The sequence below is a fragment of the Lactuca serriola genome, chromosome 2, assembly GCF_051521515.1.
Source record: "Lactuca serriola cultivar US96UC23 chromosome 2, Lser_US96UC23_V15, whole genome shotgun sequence".
Taxonomy (NCBI): Eukaryota; Viridiplantae; Streptophyta; class Magnoliopsida; order Asterales; family Asteraceae; genus Lactuca; species Lactuca serriola.
The window spans coordinates 130,048,836-130,072,034 of record NC_136409.1 but is presented as its reverse complement, the minus strand read 5'-3'; the positions used below and the strand labels follow the sequence as shown (position 1 = coordinate 130,072,034).

At 35.4% G+C, this 23,199-nt stretch overlaps 1 protein-coding gene across 1 annotated transcript; it reads left to right on the top strand.

The window, feature by feature from the left end:
• Positions 1–20,884: 20,884 nt before the first annotated feature.
• Positions 20,885–22,955, top strand: LOC145086799 (beta-amyrin 28-monooxygenase-like). The gene is made up of 4 exons (XM_079024639.1): positions 20,885–21,423; positions 21,501–21,956; positions 22,044–22,231; positions 22,316–22,955. Exons 1-4 carry the CDS (start codon positions 20,907–20,909, stop codon positions 22,613–22,615), a joined length of 1,461 nt encoding a protein of 486 aa, XP_078880765.1. The 5' UTR covers positions 20,885–20,906; the 3' UTR covers positions 22,616–22,955.
• Positions 22,956–23,199: the final 244 nt, after the last annotated feature.

Here is a 23,199-nt window from a genome sequence, read left to right as displayed (position 1 = left end):
TACCAATGCATTCCGCACCAGTAGGTGTCTCGAGGGGGACAAGGTCCATCTTGTGTCCTGTTTTCTGAAGGACAGGGCACGCGACTGGTAGGAGGAGGTTGGGCATGTTGTGGGTGACGCTGCCCCTGACACTATGACCTGGACCGCCTTCTCAGCTAGGTTAAGAGCTGAGTTTTCACCCATGATAGAGGTGCAACAGCTTGCTAGGGAGTTCCACGATCTCCAGTAGATGACTAAGACGGTGACAGAGATCAACGCTATATTCAGGGAGAGGGTCCTTCTCGTTCCGCAGTACGTGGTGGACGAAGAGATGAAAAAGGCCTGATATCATGAGATGTTGTGGAGTGATATCCGCCAGTTTGTGATCCACTCCAGCTACAAGACGCTGGAGGACATGATTGTTAGGGCTCGAGAGATATAGTTGGATTTAGAGATAGAGAGGAAGAGGAAACCCGATGGGCTTCAGTCAGGGAGTTCGAGCAAGAAGCCCAAGGTATCAGACCATAGACCTAGGAGTCACCAGGGTCGCAGCTGTTGTGGCAAATGCGACAAGTTGAACGAGGGGATGTGCAAGGCAGGGAGTTCAGGCTGCTTTAAGTGCGGCCGAACTGGACATGTGAGCAGAGATTGTACAACAACTACCACCACCATGACAATATCAAACCTGATTTGCTTTCAGTACAATTAGAGGGGAAACAAGTGGTCCTAGTGCCCGAGTTTAGCAGCAACATGGCAGGTGGCATCACGCGCCCCTGCTACATTGAGGATTACAAATGGCCACCAGGGCCGGGGAGAGACGCCTGTGGCAAAGAGCAGGGCCTTTCAGTTGACAGTATAGGAAGCACGAGTAGCTCCCGACGTGATGACGGGTATGTATCTTCTCCATATGTCTTTATTTATATTGATTATTGCTTATGTTTATGTGTATTATTATAGGATCGTTCTTAGTGAACGGTATATCAACCTTGGTACTGTTTGATTCGGGTGCTACCCGATCTTTTGTGCCGCTCGCGCTTAGAAAGCAATTCGTAGGCACTCCAGGGGAGCTGGAATGCCCACTTGACGTAGAGATAGTAGATGATAGGACCGTTGGGGTTGAAAGGGTTCACCGGGGATGTACACTGCAGTTGATCAATGAGCAGTTTCCCGTGGATTTTGTTCCTATTCCCCTTCGAGGGAATAAGGTTATAGTTGGTATGGACTGGTTGAGCCCGAATGGGGAAGTGATTGACTGTGAGCAGTAGGTAGTCAGGGTTCGTACTTCTAGTGAGGGAGGATTAGTGATTCAGGGTGAGAGGCCGCAGGGTGGACCGACTCTATGTTCAGCAGCGAGGGCGATGCGCTACCTTCAGCAGGTTTGCGTAAGTTATTGTTGGATTAGTGTTTAAGTCCATAACTATAGTTGGTATGTACTTGACACGAGAGTTTATTTATGATTTATTAATATATTATAAGTTCTAATATATTAACATGAAATCATATTATTTAATTAGTATTGATCAAGAATTAGTTTGGAACTAATTTAATGGTCAAAAGAGACTAATTAAATATATGGGGATTGATTGTGTAAATCATTGATTCTTATAATATGGGCCAATGATCCATAATTCCTTAGGTTAGGCTAAACCAATGTGACAACCCATGGATAGTCCATGGAGGTTTAAACCCATGGAGCCTAAGGAATATGGAAGGTCATGCACATTAACGTTTACATGGTGTAAGCCTAGTTTTGCCAAACTATATAAGAATCCCCTTGGTTGGTGAAATTAGGACTAGAGTGTTCGTGGAGAGCCATAACCAATTTGGGTGCTTCATACTCTTTCAAAAGTCATCCTTTGTCCAAAGGCGTGTTGTGATTCCATTTGATGCATTCACACTATTGGTGCTAAGTTCTTAAACGCCAAAACTGCAAGCTACAACAAAGAGGTAATTTTATAACTCATTTCTGTCTTGTTTATATCAATTGTATGCTAGTTGTAGGCTTAATGCTTTGAAAACAATATTACATGTATAATTAGAGAAAACATAGATCTAAAACATTTAGGGTTGTATGTGCACCATAGGATGTTGTAGTATACTAAAACCCATTAGTGGTATCAGAGCCTAGGGTTGTCTTCCATTATACTTGATGTTTTATAAGTTTTCAAAGTAAAAAAATCGAAAATGTTGCCTTCTGCCCAGTGAAATCGCTGAGTCCACTGGGTGACTTGTCGAGTAGCATGCATTTTTCCTTGGACTCGTCGTGTCCAGTAATGGGCTCGACGAGTTGGCAGTCCAGACAACAGATTTTCGATTTTTTTGCATGTTTTGGATTAGAATCATTACCACAAAATGTTATAGTTAATAAAGTTTGATTTTGTTGTTATGGTAATGTTGACTCTCATCCAAATTTAAAGATAATTGTCAAAGTTTCATGATTTGTATTAGTTTATATGATTAGGCTAATTTCTTGAAACTTGTTTGATATGAATTATCTTGACTTATGAGTTTAATTAGATCATAGACAAATGGTTTGATTTTGTTAGTTAGAATTTCTTTGATCTAAATGTTTTGATGAAATCCATAACTTGTCCTCAAGTTATGGAAAGTGAAAATTTTCATTTTTAAATGTCATCATAAAATGGTTTTAAGTATTCCATAACTTGTCCTCAAGTTATAGATGTCAAGAGCCTTTTTCATAAAACATATATTAAACTCATAAGTTATGGAAACCAAAAGTTTTTGAATAGTTCAAAACTTGTCCTCAAGTTTTGGAATTTCTAAATGCAAAGTCTCACTTTGAAACATTTAGTTCCAAACCCTAGAATTTTAAAGTTTAAAATTCAAATCTTATACTATTATAATATTATAGGTTTAATATATATACATATATATATATATATATATATATATATATATATATATATATATATATATAAGAACAAGTCAGTCTTACCGTTAGTAGGCCTCATTCACGAAGTCGGACTATAAGGGGGTATAAGGTTACTGCCTATAAAGTGGCAGTTTAATAGGTGTTCACTCTCACTCACTGCTTCCTTGACTGGTGGAGGGTCGTTAGCCGAATGGGTTTGACAGGACATTAATTCTCATTATAAGTATAATGATAATAATAAAGTAACTAAACTTTTATTAAATTCCCAATCTTAGTTACTTTAGGAAAAATCTGAATATGGTGCTATCCCATGAAATTTCACTTTTCACCTTGTTAAGTCGTTAGTGGAGCATGTGTGGTTAACTGACACACTAATCTGGGACTGACAGTGCGTGGCAAAGGGTAGGTTGATGTTAATCATAGATCAATGGAGCGTGTGTGGTTAACTGGCACATTGATTAGGTGGTTGTAACATTGGGTGTACCAAGCTAATTTGCATGATTATTAACACCTTGTTTGTGATCCTCGGCATCCCAGTTACAAACTTGAAGGGCACGATAGAGATTTAGACATGCCTTTGAAAAGTTCAATGAATCTTAGAGGATATAGGAGTTTCAATCCATTTAAAACCTAATGTTCAATTTTGTTTTTCATGGTGGAAATTGGTAAATCGTCATTTACCTACCTTTAAATATTTTGCGATTTGGATTATGGCATCCCTCTTCCAAATTGTAAAATATTGTGTTGGGTCCACTACAAGAAAAAGACCCTTTTACGACGCGCAAACCATGACACTCATTGATTTATGTTACGCAAAAGAGAGTAACATTAAAAAAGTGTCATCTCTTCAAAAAATTTAACGATTTAGGTTATGCATTATTGCGTGCCCTTAAATTAGTGTCTAAACGAAAAATGAAAAAAACACGGAGGGCACATGTGTGTCATCTAAAGGCGTCGCTTTATAAATTTTAATGGAACGCGTGTTCCATTCTTTAATAGCAGGGGGGAAATGAAATCCTAAAAAATTGAAAACCCCGCGTTTCATCCATCTTTTAGGGTTTCCATGTAAACCCTAGACCTCATTTGTAGGTTTCGTTCTCTGATTAAGTTGTTGCTATTTGGGAAGGAATAACAAATTATTCCTCTCCACCAGCCAACAACCTTCACTCTATGCTTCTCATTTTCTCTGTAAACCCTATACCATATTATGCGACTGTAACTCTTCCTCCCTTTCGTATTTTTGGAGCTTCGCAACCATACAGTGGTCAACAATGTTGACTATCCTCTTTTATCCACCATTTTCTCCCTATGAGATGTTAAAGACACGCCATCCCAAACTTGGAAGAACTAGGGCTTTTGTTCGCTAGGTCTAATAGGAAACAAGTTTTCCTCGTCCCCACCCTCATCCATCCAAATTCCTTCTTCTTCAAATGATTATATGTTCTTACCTCTCAACCATACCTGAATCAATATCTCTATCTCTCTTGTGTCTATTCTCTCAATATCTCTTGCGCTTTCCTGTTTACAGCCAAAGTTTGAGAGTGAAAAGAAGAAAGAAGAAAGAAAAGATGTGCCTATTCTTCCTCTTTTCTTCCTATGGCTCGATCACAACCCTTCTTCTCCTTTCTTATTATTTATTTTTTCTTTATTTGAGGGTGAGGGTGTGAGGTGGCATTCGAAGGTTGTCAAGGGGTTGTGAGGAGATGATGGTCGGTGATTGTTCGGTAATGGAGAAATAAGGGTGTATTTGTGTGAGTGATTAACAAACTTTTAGCAACTCCAAGTGCAGAAGCCCTAAAATTTTAAGCAACTTTCAGACGGAAAAAGGGAGAAAAGAAAAGAACAATGTATCGAGAATCGGGAAAAAGAAGCGGAGAAATAACCAAATCCATCTTCGATCCCTACCAGATGCATGTAAGATTTTCTCATGAGATCGTCCAACTTGGAGGTGCTTCTCGCGTCTTCCTGATATGCTTTGGAGTTCATTATTGGTATTTTTCTAATTTTCTATTCCTCTAATCCTTATACATACACACACCTTTTACCTTTGTTTCTTGAACTTTTGAGTATTCTTTATCTGCATAGGTATCTTGGACACTATATAAGTTATGCGGTTGTAGGGTTTGCCTTACTTGGCGCAGCCGTGAGTTGCCACCTGTCAGTTACAAATCCTTTAGCAACAAGAAGAGATGCCTTACAAATCATTGTGATTCGCCACAGTTCTTCAAGTTCATCAGAAGGTTGTGGTTCAATTGTGAAACATAGTAGTAGTGCAGAATCTGGTCATTTAGGTAACAATTGGAATCATGCAGAAGGAATCAACAGTAAAAAAAAGCTTAAATAGTGGAATACCTAGTGTAGTTCTACATAGTAATTCTTTCAGATCAATTATCCAAGAAGCTGAAAGAAACTTTGACCAAAATAGTGATGAGTCAACTTCAAATCAGCAAACACTTGACTTGAACTTAGCTTTGACGTTTCAAGAAAAGTTTAATGACCCAAGAATCACGTCTTTGTTGAAGAAAAGGGCAAGAGAAGGGGACATTGAGTTGACTAATTTGTTACAAGATAAGGGTTTGGATCCGAATTTTGAGATAAAAATGTAGATAAATATCTTACCACCAGTTGCATTTTATGATGAAAAAACGGAGAAGTTCTAGAAAAATTGATGACAAGAATGGATAATGGAACAATGGGAGAAGAACTATTAAATCAACTCCATTGATGGTGCTAACAATGGAAGCTCTCTGGTGGTTATCTCAAAAGGTATGTTGAGATTTTATTTTAAGAGTAGTTTGCATAATGCATAGTGTTATTGTGTATTGTGTATTCTTATTTTATGATTAGGACTTCTCTATTGTTATTTCCGGTAATGTTTAATCATCTTAATATGCTTTGTGAGTTTTTATTAATCATCACATGTGATTCTTGAATATTATACTTATCTTTAGTACAATTTGCTATGAAATATATATGTTATCCTAATATGCTATTTGTTACAGTTTTTTGTTCTAAAATGTTGTTATATTTATAGATGGGTTCAAGTCTTCATATTAGATGCTCTTTCTAAATACAAGGCAACTGATGCTCGTGAAGTTGAAAATATAGTAGAGAGAGTCACTCCAAGACTGCAACATGCAAATTGTGTTGTAGTTCTTTCAGCTGTTAAGGTGGATTTTATTACTTCTTGTTTCAAAATAAATTACTTTTCATGAAGCATAGGGACAATATTGTAATTTACTCTTTTCCTTTTGTATTTGTCATATATCCATGTTCTGATTTCTCTACGTTTGAACATGATTAGGTTAAAAGATGATCCTTCAACAAATGGATCTCATCAGCAGTCCTGATGTGATTCAGAACCCCTACAAGAAAATGGCTCCTCCTCTTGTGACATTACTTTCTGCAGAAGGAGATCCAATATGTTTCACTAAGGAACATCAACCTCATTGTATAGAGGCGTCCTACAATTCTTGCTCATGAAATTAAGGTATCATGCTTTAGTATTTGCTTCTTTTCATACCCTTGTTTATATAATCTGAAGGGTTGAATGAAAAAAATACTACACCTACTTTCTAGGTATTCTTCTGCAAGTAAAACGATCCAATATGTGAAGTTGGAGAAGTTAGAGATCATGATTAAGCTTGCCTCATATAGAAATATCAATCAGGTAACTAAAATTCTCTTACTTTGCATTTGTTAGTTGTTACAAAACACAAGACTGGACAAATGATGTCATAAAGTTAAATCTACTTATGCTATTAGTAATTTTGTTAAATGGATAACATCAAAGATTGTTTTGAATAATGCAGCTGTGGAGACTAACAATCCAGATCTTAGAGATCGTGCTTACATATATTGGCGTCTTTTATCAACTGATCCCGAGGTTTATAACTTCATATCATAAAATATTTATATTGATTTATTCAGAAAATTTATATTGTAAAAGATTATACATTTATGAGTATTTTTTTATAGGACTGTGGATTTGGGAACTTTTGACCTAATTGATACTTGATAGGACTTAGGAGTATCAACTATTATATTCTAAAGATTATACATTTATGAGTATTTTTTTTCTTGGCTAAAGCTAACTAAATTGGCTATGTTTTTTGCTCTTTTTCTTAACCAAAGTTTATCAACTTCGTGAATATTATTATGACTTGTTTTGATATTTATTTTTGATATTTTGTTCTTAATGTTGGTTCTAACTTCAATTTTTTTTTCTTTTTTTTTAACAGTTAAAAGGGACCTGAATAGGGGTTTTATGAATTTGTAGCGATGGCTGCAGACACTGAAGATTTTGAAATGATTTCCCAGATTCCATTCCTTACTAAATATAAGGTATGTTATTTTCACACTTAACAATGCTGATAAAGTTATAAAAACCAATAATGTACTAAAAAGATACTAAGGAAGAGTACAAGTCAAGTAGGTAGCCATTAAGGGGTTAAGTTGATAAATAAATCATAAATCAATGAGTTTGATGTTATTTTTTTATATATAAATTATAAACATATAATTGAAGAATGTAGCATATGTTTTTGTCCCTTCAAAAGAAGAATTAGGGAGAGACATTAAACAACATTGACCATGAAGCAATGGCTGTTGACCCTGCACTTGTATTAACCATCCAGATTGGCAGTTGTACAAGGGAGGGACCATGATAAGGCCGCTGATTGGTGGAGTGTTGGAATTTTAATGTATGAAATGCTTACTAGAAAGGTTGGTGTGCTGTCACCCTTAATTACTTTTAATAAATTACTATTAAATTCCCCTTACTTTTAGAGTGAGGGTAATAATGTAATTTTATTCGACATTGTGTCTTTGCAGCCTCCGTTTAGAGGTGGAAACAGATAGAAGATTCAGGAGAAAATAGTGAAGGATAAGATAAAGCTTCAGGGATTCTTGTCAAGTGAAGCACATTTGCTTTTGAAAGGGGTAATGTTGTAATTTTTAATACTATATGCATGTGTTATAGTTGTTGGTTAATATTATATGCATGGGAATACTGCAATTTCTATTTTGAGCTTTTCACCTGATGGAGAGGTACAACCGTTCATGCTATTTTAATACATGATGAAACAGAAACACTAGAAGTTTTTCAATTAATTTTAAATATATATATATATATATATATATATATATATATATATATATATATATATATATATATATATATATATATATGGTAAGGGTTGATAGCTTTCTCTTAGCTTGGTTTAATGATAAGATGGTGGTCATTGGGATCCATGTGATCAGAATTTCCCTGGTGCTCCAACATTTTTGCCAGGTAAACCCAAGGGCTATTTGGTCATTAAAAAATGTTAAATTTTTATGGTGTCTAATCTGTTATTAAATTTGCAGTTGTGCAATTTGCGGGGCAGCATCCTGGTGGGCTTGGAGTTCCTGCTGTTGGCATGGCATTCCCTAGCTATGTTACTCAACCCAATGGAATGGGGAATTCAGAAATGACATGGTACTTTAAATAAGTAAATAATATTTAAGATAATAATAGTTAGGTGAGTAAATGGTTAAAATTGTGAAATTTTGTTGTAGGCTACCTATTTTGGCTGGTGCTGCTGGGGCTTTTGGCTGCTTCACCTTATATCACAATGGATGGTGCTTATCATGCTATGCCATCTGGCCAGACCTCTGCATTGCCTCTTACAAGGTCTGTTACTTGTTATTATGATTAACGATTCTGAGCATATTTAGGTCATTTACTCAGAATTTTGCGTTTTCAAGTTTACTGGTAGATCACACTTGCTTGGCTAAATGTTATTTTGTATGCTTTCACACTTGTCTTCTTCTTGAATTCTTTTTCTTTGTAAGTTTAGCCTTATTCTTTTCTTCAATTAAATGTTGTCTGGAGAGTGTTGTATGAACAACAATAAATCAACATTTTTTTTTCCTTCTTTTTCTTGTATGAACAGTACATAGTCAAAGTTTGACTTAATTAGTTGCTTATTTTGTTTATTAGTTGCTTGTTTTCTAGCTTATTATAGTCACTGATTGGTTTCTTGTTATGCTTAAATCTTAACAACTATCATGGCAACCTTTAACAGTAGTTTTGGACCGGCACCTTCTTGCAAAAGATATCGTGTACGTGTTCTTCTGCTGTTATTGTGGATTTGGGAACATCCTTGGTTACTGGTCCAACTGTATGTATCTCACGTGAAGCTTCTGCTAGAATTATTAATCTTAGAGATTTCAAGTTTTTCATATTTCTTGTAACTAATTAGTTTGTAAATTTTCGTTAGAACTTTTATTGATTTGTTTTATCTTTCCATGGAACGATTAGTTGTATGACATTATATTACTTGTGCAATGAATTGTATTTTTGTATATGATATTTTGTTTATTAAGAGACATTAAATGAAAATTTAATTCGAAAATTAGTAAATCTAGAAATAATATTTTTTTTAAACATATAAAATTACAATACGCAAAAATGTGTGTCATCTTCATTTATGACATGGCCTTTCTTGACAGGGGTTTCCTTGATACGCAATGCGTGTCATAAAAATGCGCGTCGTAAGGTTACGACATGCAAATGGGTGTCGTCTTCCTTTATGACAGGGCCTTCCTTGATACGCATTGCGCGTCGTAAATGCGCGTCGTCTCTCTTTATGACAGGGCATTCCTTGACGCGCATTTGCGCATCGTCTGAGCGTTTTACGCCGCGCAATGAGCGTCGTAAAAGGCTGTTTTTCTAGTAGTGGTCCTAGCCTTAATATTTCATTTTGGTGTTATATTAAGGACTTAAATGAACTAACTTGAATTTCTCCCTTGTAGATGTCTAGTTCAGACAATTATGGTCTTCCCAAATCTTTTGGAAAAAGCTTTCCAATTGAAGATGATATTCCACAATATCATACTTCACTTCCTCCACCTCCTCCAATTATTCTCCCTAAACCACAAGTTCAAAGACTTGAAAAGTTTAAGGTCACTCAATCCCTATTGGATAGCAAACACCAAGATGGAAGGTCTGTGTGTGCACATGTCTTGGAGATGAAGTCACACATTGACATGTTGAGGATGTTGGGTGTCGTTTTCCAGAGGAAGTTGGCTATTAACTGGGTTCTTCAATCACTTCCCGACTCATATAGTGAGTTCATTAAGGACTACTGTGTGACATACCACGACATGAACCTTATTGATCTTACCTATTTGCTTGTTGCTGGTGAATCAACAATGATTTGGCGCACTGGAAAAGTAAATTTGATTAAAAGATATACTTCTCAAACTTACATGGTCATTGACAATGGTAACATTGGAAGTCCAGAAAAGATTTCTCTTCCCAATGGAAAGGGATCGGTCATAATCAACCCGGTTGACCAAATGGTAAAGAGAAAGGCTAAGTCTGAGATTGTCTCATGTGCTAATGCAAAAAAAGCCATTTGTTTCTACTACCATTTGAAAGGACATTGGAAGCGATGATGCCCTGACTACCTGAAAGATCTGAGAGAAGGTAGAATCAAAAAGTTTGACTTTGCGTCATGAAAGTCTACTGTCTAACTCTATTAAGTTCCTAATTGCTGATTCTTAATACATGATGTGACAAGGTTTCATTTTGATGTTTTGTAGGATCATGCAAAGGGAAGGAAGCTTAAAGTAAGAGTATGTTGAATCTGGCTGTGAAGATGGATTTCAATCGCATGGTTCGATGATCGGATTTTTGAGCTGCTACTTAAGAGTTATGATAGATTGCTTAGAAATTTGTAATAACATAGTTTTCAGTTGTAATTGAATTGTAAGGAAAAGTTTTTCCGCATTTTATAAATAAGTAAATTTTGTTTTTTTATTTTATATTATATCTCTTTGCAATGGCATTTGTGAAAATTGATGTTTGTATGTTTCTAGCAAATGGATATGATTCTTTCATTTGTGGTAGTGTCAAAATTTACCAAATAATGAAAGATTCTCACCCCCAAGTTTCAATTGGACATACACTTGGAATCATGAAACTTGTAGTGTGTAATGAATGAGAATTTTCATCTTTGGGAAATTAATACTAATTCCTTTCTCACATGTATATGTGAGTCAAGTGAAGGACTAGGGGATCAGGTACACTTTGTTGTGCACTGGTCAGGTCCACCACAAAGTTCGATAAGACTATTTGTCATGATTTACTAATGTTTAGTAAATATGGTTATGCTTAGAAGATTAAGTATAATTCTGAAACATTGGAAAATGTTCCAATGTATGGCAGGACGAATAAGAAGAATCAAATTAGGCAGAAAGATAAAAGTTTCCCCAATCTGAAAATATGGGAGAGTACTTTAGTATCGTGTTTATGATCATGTTAATGATTATGGAAAACCATATCAAAATTGATCCTCTAAGGACATCTTAGTGCATTTGTATGGCTAAGAAGAGTAATCGTGAATTGTTGAAATGGTTAAATGAAGAAGATGAGTCATATTTCGATCCAAAACAAGTCTTAGAGTCATACTCCAAGATTGTAACTTGAGTGACATAATCTGAAGAAGGTTTATAACACTCATCAAATGTAGAGTAATATGTTTCTTACTCTTATATATTTGAAATTGGTAGGTTGTGATGTCTTGGTTAGGACAAAGACCAACTAAAACCAATTATTTGAAGTGTTTGTTTTGATAAGAATCCATACTAACTTTTGAATATTTGTTATTCAAGGAATGATTCTTGACAAGATAGTCTTATATGTCAAGAGGTCAGTGGGAGTCTTAAAGATCTTGACAAGTTTCAAAAACTAATCAAGAATAAAACCTATTTTTTATCACTAGCACACGACTTGATGTTTGTAACTTATCATGTTGACATTTTCTTGTTTCTATGCCCATTCCAGTTAAAGTGGACTATGCATGTGAGTTCTATAAGTTCTCAGTTGTTTGCATAACAACCTAGGAAGAAATGGTAGGCCCTTGTGCTGCCAAGTGGCAAGACATTGAGATTGAACAAGTTCAATCCATATGAGTTTGGATTTGTCACTAACCTTGTCTTGTGATTATGGTTATGACAAATTCACAATGGATAGGAACACACACACACACCATAAAATCAAAGTGTCATAAGGTTTCTCTCCAATTCATGAAAATGATTGTGAGGAAACGCTTTCACTAAGTAGATTTTAACGAGATAGCAATTGTGATACTTGCATTCTCAAATTCGATTATGATTACGACATCCCTATTCATAATTCGAATTGTGAGAAATGGAAAAGGGTCTAAACATTTAAGACTTATTGTTGTAAGTTCTAAAATTGCTTAGACACACATGTAAGCTGTCTACGGAAAGGTGTATGAGTTTGAGAAGCCTAGATAAAGTCTTATCAAAGCATATCGTATCAGAAATCTGAACTTTGTTAATGAAAGTCAATAAAATTTGATTTCTAGAAGTCCAGCTAATTTCTAGGTACATGTCAAAGCTAGTGGGAGCATAAGTGTTATGCTAATAAGGATATAATTATTATGCTAGTGGGAGCATAATCAATTATGGTAAGTTTTGCGAATTAACAATGTTAATTATAGAAAACAAAAGTTTCAATTCGCATGTTGTAGATTTTGAAAAGTTGTTTTGCTGTAATTAAGGGAGCGGGATTTATCAAATTTTGTAAAGGACATATCTTCTATCAGTATATGACTATACTGGATTCTTATTACCTGAAATTATTAAATACTAAGAGGGGTAAGCGGTGACGCTTAGTGAGTTCAATAATAGATACAATATGACGTTATGCCATATATATACTTCAATATGGCAGAAGCAAAGAGGAAAAAGGAACAACAAAAGCATATGTGAATCATGTGACAAAATTTCCATATCAATTGATGATTTGATTCAAAGATATACAACCAATGAGACATAACAATTTCAATACTTGATAAACATCAATAAAGCTTTGGGCGAAATGGCACAGAAGACATACATTTTTTGATTAAACATTTTGGTAGATTTTAGGCTTTTAGCCCTATCTAACCTTCTGCAAATTCCATAGGGGTAGAATTCATTCTCTTACGAGACATGCTCTACATGGACAGAGGCTACATACCACTACTGTAACACCCGTCAAAATTAGGTCAATAACAATCACATGTGATTATACCAAATATGTAATGTGATTTTGTTAAACTAGTAAAGTGATAAACTTACTATGTAGTTAAACATGAACTTTCATACAAATTTTTTGATATAACTCAAAGTATACATCCATATGATTCCAAAAATATAGAAAACGTCTAAATCCGACTTCGCATGAAGAAGTTATGATAAACCGAACACTATAAATCTCTATAATAAGAGGAATTTAAAATAGGCATAGAATCAGCTATTGGAGTCTAAAAGAGAGTTTTAGTAGTCTTAAATACCTACGCGTGGATATAAAGAACGTCAAAAACGGAGTTCGTATGCAAATGTTATGACCTTCTGAAGTTACAGTTGTTTAAGAGCATGACATGTGTCAGAAACTCTAATCTGCCTGAACTCACGATGTGAGCATAAAAACTCACGACATGAGGAGTCAAACCGCCACATTTTGAAGCTAAAAGTCTACAGAACGATAACCCAAAGACTCACGACGTGAGCAAGGTTTTCTCACGACGTGAGGACGCTGCAGGACACTATTCGAGGCTAGAAAACACGCGTTAAAGCTACGGGATGACTATTTCCATAGCTCACGACGTGAATCTATCATTCTCACGCCGTGAGAGGCCAAAAATCAGCCTATAATTAGCAAGTCCGTCCTCCTCTCTCCTAACACCATTTCTTTTGTCTCTCTCTCTCTCTCTCTCTCTCTCTCTCTCTCTCTCGTTTGCTGAAGTCGTTTCGCTTCCGGAGCCCCGACGACCTTGTATCGCTGACCGTTTCTGCCTAGATTATATAAAATCACGCTACTAAGGTGAATTTCACGGTCCCACTTTCTAATATTTTCGGGGGGAAAACGCATGCTAAATATGGTATATACATTACTGTTATGTCTATATGATGGTATATTAATTTCAACGTAGATAGTTATATTAACCAGGATATAGTTGTTCTAGATATAATATTTTGAATATATACAACTATTATCAACTTCTTATCATGTTATTATACTAATGTAGATCTTGAGTTATACTAAAGATTCTATATATATTGTGAGCGATACAGTTCTGAAGTTATATCCGGAAGTTCTATATGTTAATTTATAAAGTATGTTGCTATTATTGGTTTTATGTTAAGATAAAACTTGGTATGATATATGTTGTTATTGTTAGTTTTATGAAAAGATAAAACTTGGCATGTTATATGTTGTTGTTGGTTTTATCATAAAACCTGGTTTTTCCTCAAATTATAGCTGTTGTACTGCCTAAGTATTATAAATATTATGAGTAATGTTTAAAAGCATAGTCTAGTAACTTAGGGTTTTAAAAACGGAAATGCATTTGTTGTTAGAGCTATAGGAAGCTGATGAAGTCTAAATGAGTAATTGTATTCATCGACTAATATTGGGGATCTTAGTGAAAGTCCTCTGACTTGTATTCGTTAATCCCATGTGAGCGTGACAACCCCACCCGTGGTTGTAAGCTACAACCAATATTTGGCGGGTAACGAACTTGCCTAAATTTACTATCTTCCGACGTCGATGAAGCGTATGGAAACTACCGCATGGTGTGATCCTTGTACTACCGCAAGGTATGATCCTTGTACTACCACAAGGTATGATCCTTGTACTACTGCAAGGTGTGATCCTTGTACTACCACAAGGTGTGATCCTTGTAATAATAACCAGAGGTATAAAACTAAGTCCTACAGTCGTAGCTACAGACTCATGGTAATATAACTTTAGAAGCATTATACTTTGTCGATATACAAGTATGAATGTTAAGTATATGTTTCCAAAGACTTATACTCTAAGTATAAGAATCTAGTAGGTATATTACTTGTATATTAAGTAGACCACTATACCTATCCTACTTACTCATATAGAATTGAAATAGATTTATACGTAGCGGTTTTACTCGTATAGAATTGAAATAAGATTTATATGTAGCAACTTAGTTTGTATGGAATTACAAACATTTATACTTATAATATAGGTTCAAAAAACGTTTAGGTATAATACTTATTTGTTAAGTAAACTATTATACCTAGGATATATATACTAAATGTTTGAGAGTCAAAATGATACTTTTAAAACTATACTTTTTGAACTTCAGAAAAAGTGTTATTTTATATGGAGTCAAAACCTGTGAACTCACCAACTTTATGTTGACGTATTTTAAATTGCATGTGTTTTCAGCAAGTTGATAACTATGATACGAGAAATGACGTTACATCACCCGGTGTTTCCGCTGACAACCGAGGTGTGACAGATTGGTTTCAGAGCTATTAACTATAGTGAATTAGTACTTTCTTAGGAAAGCACGACTATAGTTTAGAGTTTACTCTGTTAGGTTTAGGTATATCCCTTAGCCTATAATAAAAAGTATTATTAATTATTCTACCGATGGACTACTTACGGGAGCGGTGACGAGATAGACATGTTGATTTGGGTTGTTGGATTCCAAAACGGCTATATGCTAAAATGATCCTGCCCTTTTGACTGTCCTGACTGGCTGGTGCCTTATCAACTAGACCTGAAGTAACAAACAATAATTAATAGAGCATAAATATAAAAAATAATAAATATAGAGTCATATATGAAGACACAGACCAGCGATGATAATACACCTAAATACCCGGAATGCTAGCTTCAAAATGTGGCGGTTTGACTCCTCACGTCGTGAGTTTTTATGCTCACATCGTGAGTTCGGGCAGATTAGGGTTTCTGACACATGTCATGCTCTTAGACAGCTGTAACTTCGGAAGGTCATAACATTTGCATACAAACTCCGTTTTTGACGTTCTTTATATAGACACGTAGGTATGACCGTGTTCTACAACTTTCGTTTAGACTCGGTCGGCTAATTTTGACTTCATTTTTAATATTATAGTTTTAACCGGCCGGGACATGAAAAGTCCGTTAAAAATTCATAACTTCATCATGTGACGTCTGTTATCTTCTGTCTTTTTACCGTTGAACTACAATCGACGAGATATTCTGTAACGACCATAAAATTTCCAACTAATTTAAACTTTTCAAAAAAATCCTTATCCATAAATTATTAGAAAAAGGTTTTCATCAGAGTCTCCCAAAAACATTAACATAAAAATGAGGAGTAGTACGATCACACCATTGCCTTGCCATGATCTCCTGAAGTACCTGAAACAAAACACTAAACTGTAAGCCCGAAAGCTTTGTGAGTTACCCCCAAAATACCAACTACATAAACATACTCACAACATATCACAAATAGAACAGCCATGCATATAGGTCTACAGTGTGACTGGTCCACCCGCAACGGGCCTTCAGTCCACCTGGTCCACCCTCCGAGTCTAGCCACGTCCATCGAGTCTACAGTGTGATTGGTCCGCCCTCACCGGGCCTTCAATCCACCTGGTCCACTCTCTGAGTCTACAATATGACTGGTCCGTCCACACCTAGCCTTCATTCGGCTTGGTCCACTCTCCGAGCCTCGGCACGTCTGGTCCGCCCTCTTAGGGCCTTCAACCTATCCGAACCGCTCGCTGGGCCTAAGGAATATCCGGTCCGCCCTGGGTATGTTGGCCTACAGCACAAAGCAGGACCTGCCTCAACCCATCCCCAGTCAAACAACCATGTGCACATAAAACAATTAATCACATAACAATCCTTAACCAGACAGACAGTCTAACAAATCACATAGCATATCATCATCCTAACCAGGATTCCGACCTAACTGGTCACTAGCATAACATTACCCTATATATCGGGATACCGACCTTAACCAGGTCACTAACATTATACCATCCTAGATACCAGGATGTAGATCTAGCAAATCAACAACATAACAAACAATACCCGGATTTCCATCCGATAAAGGGCCGGCCTTGGTGTCGTAGACCCTGTTGATATAGTAAGGATAACTCACCTGAAATCTGTTGAACTGAACCACAAAAGCCAAATCCCGAAGCATTGCCTCCAACTCCAACACCTAAGCCATCAATGACCCATTGACATAAATTACCAATTTACCATAATACCCCTGAAGGTCAAAGTCAAAGTCCTCAGTCAAAGTCAACCGTCTGATTGACTCGACTCGCCGAGTCACCCCATGACTCGTCGAGTCTAACCATCTCTGAGTCCCAATCTGTCCAACTCACTAGATCACCACTCATATCATTTCTCTGAGTCTTAACCAGACGAGGTTGGGGGTTCTGCATCGTGACTCGCAGAGTCCAAGAGCAGACTCGCCGAGTTCACGACAATCTTCATCAGACTCGCCGAGTTGTTCTTCAACTCATCGAGTCCAAGCTCATCATCATATGACTCGCCGAGTCACCCATGCGACTCGCCGAGTCACTACGCAACTCAAAGTCTGATCCCTAGCCCAACTCGCCGAGTCATCTCCCAGACTCACTGAGTCCATATGTGCATTCTCAAAATCTCGAGTCACAAAGCTACTCCTTTACTCCAAACAATAGATCTGGGTCTCTAGAGTCCATTAGCAACATAAAGTTGCTACCTTTACGTGCTTCATGTCCCCTAATATCAAAAACCAAGCTAGAAAGGAACTTAACTCATAGGGAATGGCTATTGCATAGCAACTAACAGGGTTTTCTGCATCTTTGATCCAAATAGAGCTCAGATCTGTAGTTTCAACTCCAGATCTAACTTGTGCACCAAGTTCTCCTCACATAATCACCAAAGAAAGCCTAAAACTCCATGAAAGATGGATCTAGAAAGGAGAAAGCCAAGGATAACGATTCATTACCTCCCAAAACGACCTCCTACTGAAGAGAAATCCGAATCTCCACAAATCTCCTTGATCCAAGCTTCTTGATCTTCAAAATCACTTCACAAAGTAGTTATCTAAGCTCCAATTTGCTCTCAAGGACTCTTACAAACATATTTGGGGTTTCTGGATCTTAAAGGGGGCTAAGGAAGTTGAGGGGAGGACATTAAGTCCTTTAAATAGGGTGTAAACCCAAAGATTATGGTTTTTCCTCGTCCAGCACTGACTCGTTGAGTCCAGTCGCCGACTCGGCGAGTCAGGCCACTTAACCACGTGCCCGACACCCGCTTCGACTCGACGAGTCAAGAGACCTACTCGCCGAGTCCCTTCCTTTATTCGATTGTCGTTTAGGTTGTGTCGGTTAAAAATACTCAATCTTTATTTCGAATTTTTAGTTGTCTACTGCTACACCGATTCTTATAAAAATGATAACTTCCTCGTACGAAGTTAGATTTGAATGTTCTTTTTATGAAAATTCTCGGTTTAACGAATACTACGACTTTCATTTAGATCACTAAAGCTAAACGTAGTTTATCGAAAGCTCACTTTTTACATCATACGACGTCGTGCCAGTTCTATCGCGGAAAGACCGAATAAGGTATTTAATTAGTATATATTTTTGGTTCTACAAATATATATATATTAATTAAATATCTTATTTGGTTTATTTGGTTCGAGCTATTTGGTTATTTGGTTAATTCGGTTTGGTTAACCGAATAAGGATACTTTATTTGGTTTGGTTTTGGTTAAATTTTAATGATTTTGGTTAATCCGAAAAAACTGAATAAGATATTTAATTAATATATATTTTTGTAGTTTACATCTATAAATTAACATTTTGTATTTAAATAAATGTATATTCACTAAAAAATATTTTCATAACTCATTGTGTAATTGTTAACCACTATAAATTTATAATTATTTATAGATTTTAATAAAAAACAACTAATTAACCAAATTTTAATTAACCTTCGGTCATTTTTTATTTTTTTATATATGACTAAATATATTAACCCGTATCTAGAAGTTACGTGGTAACATCGATATTTTAACGCGACATATCATGAAAGACCGAATATAATATGTTATGTATTAGTGTTTTTTTTCATTTGGTAAAAGTTTAGTATGTTTTTTTTTTTTTTTTTTTTTTTTTTTTTTTTTTTTTCTTTTAGTTTAGTATTTATTGTTACGTGCAAAGTTTTATTTGGTTTAACCGGCAAACCAAAATGAATAAACTGTAACCGAATTAACCAAAACCCATAAACTAACCTTATTTGGTTTGGTTATGATTAGTCTAAAGTTGTAAAAAAACCGATAAAACCGAACTATATACACCGAAAACCGAAATAACCGACCGAATAACACCCCTAATTGTGGGATAGGTTGAACGAATGAGAGGTTTAATCCCGATTCATCGATGGTACACAATTTGTTTTTCTTTTTTCTTTTCTTTTTTTTTTGTTTTTCTTTCTTAATTTACTACAAAAACTTCATTTTTTCTTTCTTTATTTACTATAAAAACTTATTTTTTCTATATTATTATTTTTTTTGTTTTTCTTTCTCGATTGAAATTGAAAGTCATTTAACATTTTTTTTACAATAAAAAACTATATATTGTTATTTTTTTTATTTATACTTTATTTTATTTTATATTCAATAATTTAATTTATTAAGTTACTTCATGTCTTTTTATTCTAAACAATAAAAAATATATAAAAATCTTAAAAACATTTTAAAAAGATAACATCTTATTTATTATAATGCAAAATAGTGAAATTACATATTAATAAAATGTTCCTAAATATTCTTTACTAGTTGTGAGACCCGTATAATATACGGGTTGATTAAAACAAAATGTTAAGTACGAACGATTAAATAGAAATTTTATTTGAATTTGAAATTGAAATAAGTGAAAATTATGAGAAAAAAATATGCAAAGAATAAATTAATTAAAATTATGAGTTTAGTGTGTACTAAACGGGTTAATTATAACAAAATATTAAACATAAATGTTTAAACTGTAAATTTATTTGGAATTGAATTTGAAATTTAAAATTTGATAATCATTATGGTAGTTTAATTTATAGAAAGTAAATCAATGATATATTGAAAATGAAAATTAAAGTAATGACAAGTGCAAAATAAATATATTTTAAATTATGACAAAATGACATGTGGCTAATCTTATGAGAGAAGAACATGTAGGAAAGTCATTTTTATTTATTAGAGTAGATTAAATCATGTGGAAGAGCATGATCTACATAATTATCACATAGTTCAGAGTTTCTTTGAAATGTGGAGAAATCAATGTGAAATTTGGAGAAACCGGTGTGACGAGATTAAAATAAAATACAATATAAAGTAAAATTTCTATTTTAGATATTGTACTTTTTAGTTAGTGTATTATTTGTAACTTTTAATTTCTAAATTGTAATCTTTAATTAATATTTAGGGCATCCACAATTCATTGAACTCTATAGAGTTCAATGGATTAACACATTATCCATTAAACATCTATACAACACCACCTACAACCCATTAAACACATATTCAATCCTAATTACCATTTTATTCCTTCTATTGAACCACTCAATGATCATTAAACTCCTCCATTCAACTCTACTCCATGTCATCACCCACACTCCATTCAATTATTATTCAATCCTAATCACCATCCTATTCAACTCTTATACTACTTGAATCGTGGATGCTCTTAGTAATTGTATTTTTGAATTTCTAATTAATGTAATATTCTAGTTTTATTTATTAATATTATTTATAAAAAAATTAAAATGATTATGTGGAAATCTATTGAACTCTATAAAATTTAATAAAATATAGAGTTTAATAGGTTAAATAGTATAATTCGTGAAATAATGATGTCTTAAGAGTTCAATATGAACTAATGTTACATGGATGTTGTGGAGGTGCCACATAGGCATAACATATCTTACTGTTGTCGACACTGTTGTCGACACTGCATAGTCTAATAATATTTATGGGATATTGGGAAAATATAAAGATTCCATCCTCTCCAATAATACTTATGGATACGTTAAACTTATCAATTAAACAAGTAACACCATACGGCTTGTTGGATAATAATTTTTAATTTTTAATATATTTATTATAACAATTATCTGTGAAAACGTTAAATAGTGAATACGCACTTGGTGTTTTTTCGAATTCAGTGCATGCAAAAACAAATCATGATTCAAATTCTAGCACCGATTCTCCTCCTCCTCTTCATTGTTTCATACGTTTTATTGACTGGTTACTGGAACCGAAAATCTGGAAGCAGCAAAATCAATCTTCCGCCTGGGAGTTTCGGATGGCCATTTATCGGAGAAACTCTATCGCTGATTCGTGCAGGTTTGAAAGGAACTCCGGAGAGATTCGTTCAAAACCGGATCGAGAAACACGGCAGTCCTTTAGTGTTCAAGACGTCGTTGCTTGGCCACAGTATCGCGGTGCTGTGTGGTCCTGCCGGCAACAAATTCCTGTTTGGAAACGAGAATAAGCTGGTGGCGTTGTGGTGGCCGTCGTCGGTGACGGAGATTTTCGGCAGATGCTTGATTACAGTCCGTGGTGATGAAGCAAAGTGGATGAGGAAGATGCTGTTATCGTATCTAGGTCCTGATGCTTTCGCCACTCACTATGCTACCACCATGGACATCGTCACCCGTCGCCATATCCAAGTTCACTGGCAAGGTAATATAATGACTTTTACTCATTGAATCCCACAAGTATTGTTAATGGGTTGTTGTGTTTCGTTTTTTCCGATGAAGGTAGGGAGGAGGTGAACGTATACAAAACTGTTAAGTTATTCGCTTTTGAGCTCGCATGTCGTTTATTTATGAGCCTTGAAGACCCAAACTATATTGCAAAACTCGGTTCCCTGTTTAATGTTTTCTTGAAAGGTGTCGGTGGTTTACCACTGGACTTCCCAGGGACACGATTTTATAAGTCGAAGAAGTTAGCAGACGCTATTAGGACAGAACTAAAGGGGGTTATCAAAGAGAGAAGGGTGGCATTGGAAGAAGGAAAGGCATCGTCTTCACAAGATTTCCTGTCACATCTGCTTACATCTTGTGATGAAAATGGTAGGTTTTTAACTGAGATGGAGATGGCAAACAACATCTTGTTACTACTATTTACTGGTCATGACACCACCACTATATCTATCTCGTTGATCATCAAGAGTCTTGGCGAATACCCTGATGTTTATGAAAAGGTGTTGAGAGGTCAGTTGTACGTCTTTTCTTATTGTTTTCTGCTTCCATTATGATTATGTTTATAATTACATACGCAAATGGCATTGTATTTTGCAGAGCAATTGGAGATATCAAAGGGAAAAGAAGCAGGTGAAATGCTCACATGGGAGGATGTACAGAAGATGAGATACACTTGGAATGTTGTATCTGAAGTCATGAGAATAAATCCACCAGTGGTTGGATCCTTTAGAGAGGCCATGGTGGATTTTGAATACGCAGGTTATACCATTCCTAAAGGATGGAAGGTAATAGAATTTTTAACCCATTTTATTACCAGAGGATGGAAGGTATAAACTGATATATCATGTATATATGTTTTGCATGTTCAGCTATATTGGAGTGCTGTAACGACACATAGAGATGAAGCAAACTTTCAAGACGTGACACATTTTGATCCATCAAGGTTCGAGGGTGTAGGACCAATTCCATTCACATATGTTCCGTTCGGAGGGGGACCTAGGATGTGTGTAGGGAAAGAATTTGCACGACTAGAAATACTTGTGTTCCTTCACAATATCGTCACTAATTTCAAATGGGACTTGTTAGTGCCCAATGAGAAAATTATATACGATGCCATGGCTACACCCATAAAGGGACTTCCTATTCGTCTCCATCCTCATCAAGCTTGATGAATACAACCATGAATCAATGGAGGTATGCTTTCAGCTTGAAGTTATAAGTGTTAAAAATTATAAACTTATAGCAAGCAATGGTTACAATTGGCTTTTACAAGAAGCTGAACTCCATCAATGTATCCTTTCGCTCTCTTTCATATTCAATAAGCTAATCATAGGTATACTAATGTTAATGTAACTATGTAATAGATAAGATTCGTAGTTATTCTATTTAAAGCACTTCAACTCTTTGAGAGGGTTTAAATATTCAAGTTCCATTTAGCATTTAGGGGTACACCGTGTTGTCCGTTTACCTTCCATCTTAATGTATTTGACTTTAAATCGTTGTCCGTTTACCTGCCATCTTAAAGTATCAGTTCATTTTCATTTTCTTATTAGAAAGTGTATGATCCGTTCCTTTGACACTTGATTCATTCATTTGTCAAACGATCAATTCCTTTCTCAAACAATCCATTTCTTTGTCGCATGCTTCATGAACCACAAGTGTTCTATTGTGATCTAAGTGCTGCATGTTTGTCACACGGCTTTGCCCATTCAAAATTTTGCCATATTACTTTATCAAATTTACACTTTGGTCC

Excerpts from the sequence above, each read along its gene's own strand:
- LOC145086799 (XM_079024639.1), top strand. The coding sequence starts at position 20,907 with ATGCAAAAACAAATCATGATTCAAATTCTAGCACCGATTCTCCTCCTC. Across the intron at positions 21,424-21,500 it reads TATCCAAGTTCACTGGCAAG|GTAGGGAGGAGGTGAACGTA; the intron begins GTAATATAATGA and ends TTTCCGATGAAG. Across the intron at positions 21,957-22,043 it reads TTATGAAAAGGTGTTGAGAG|AGCAATTGGAGATATCAAAG; the intron begins GTCAGTTGTACG and ends TGTATTTTGCAG.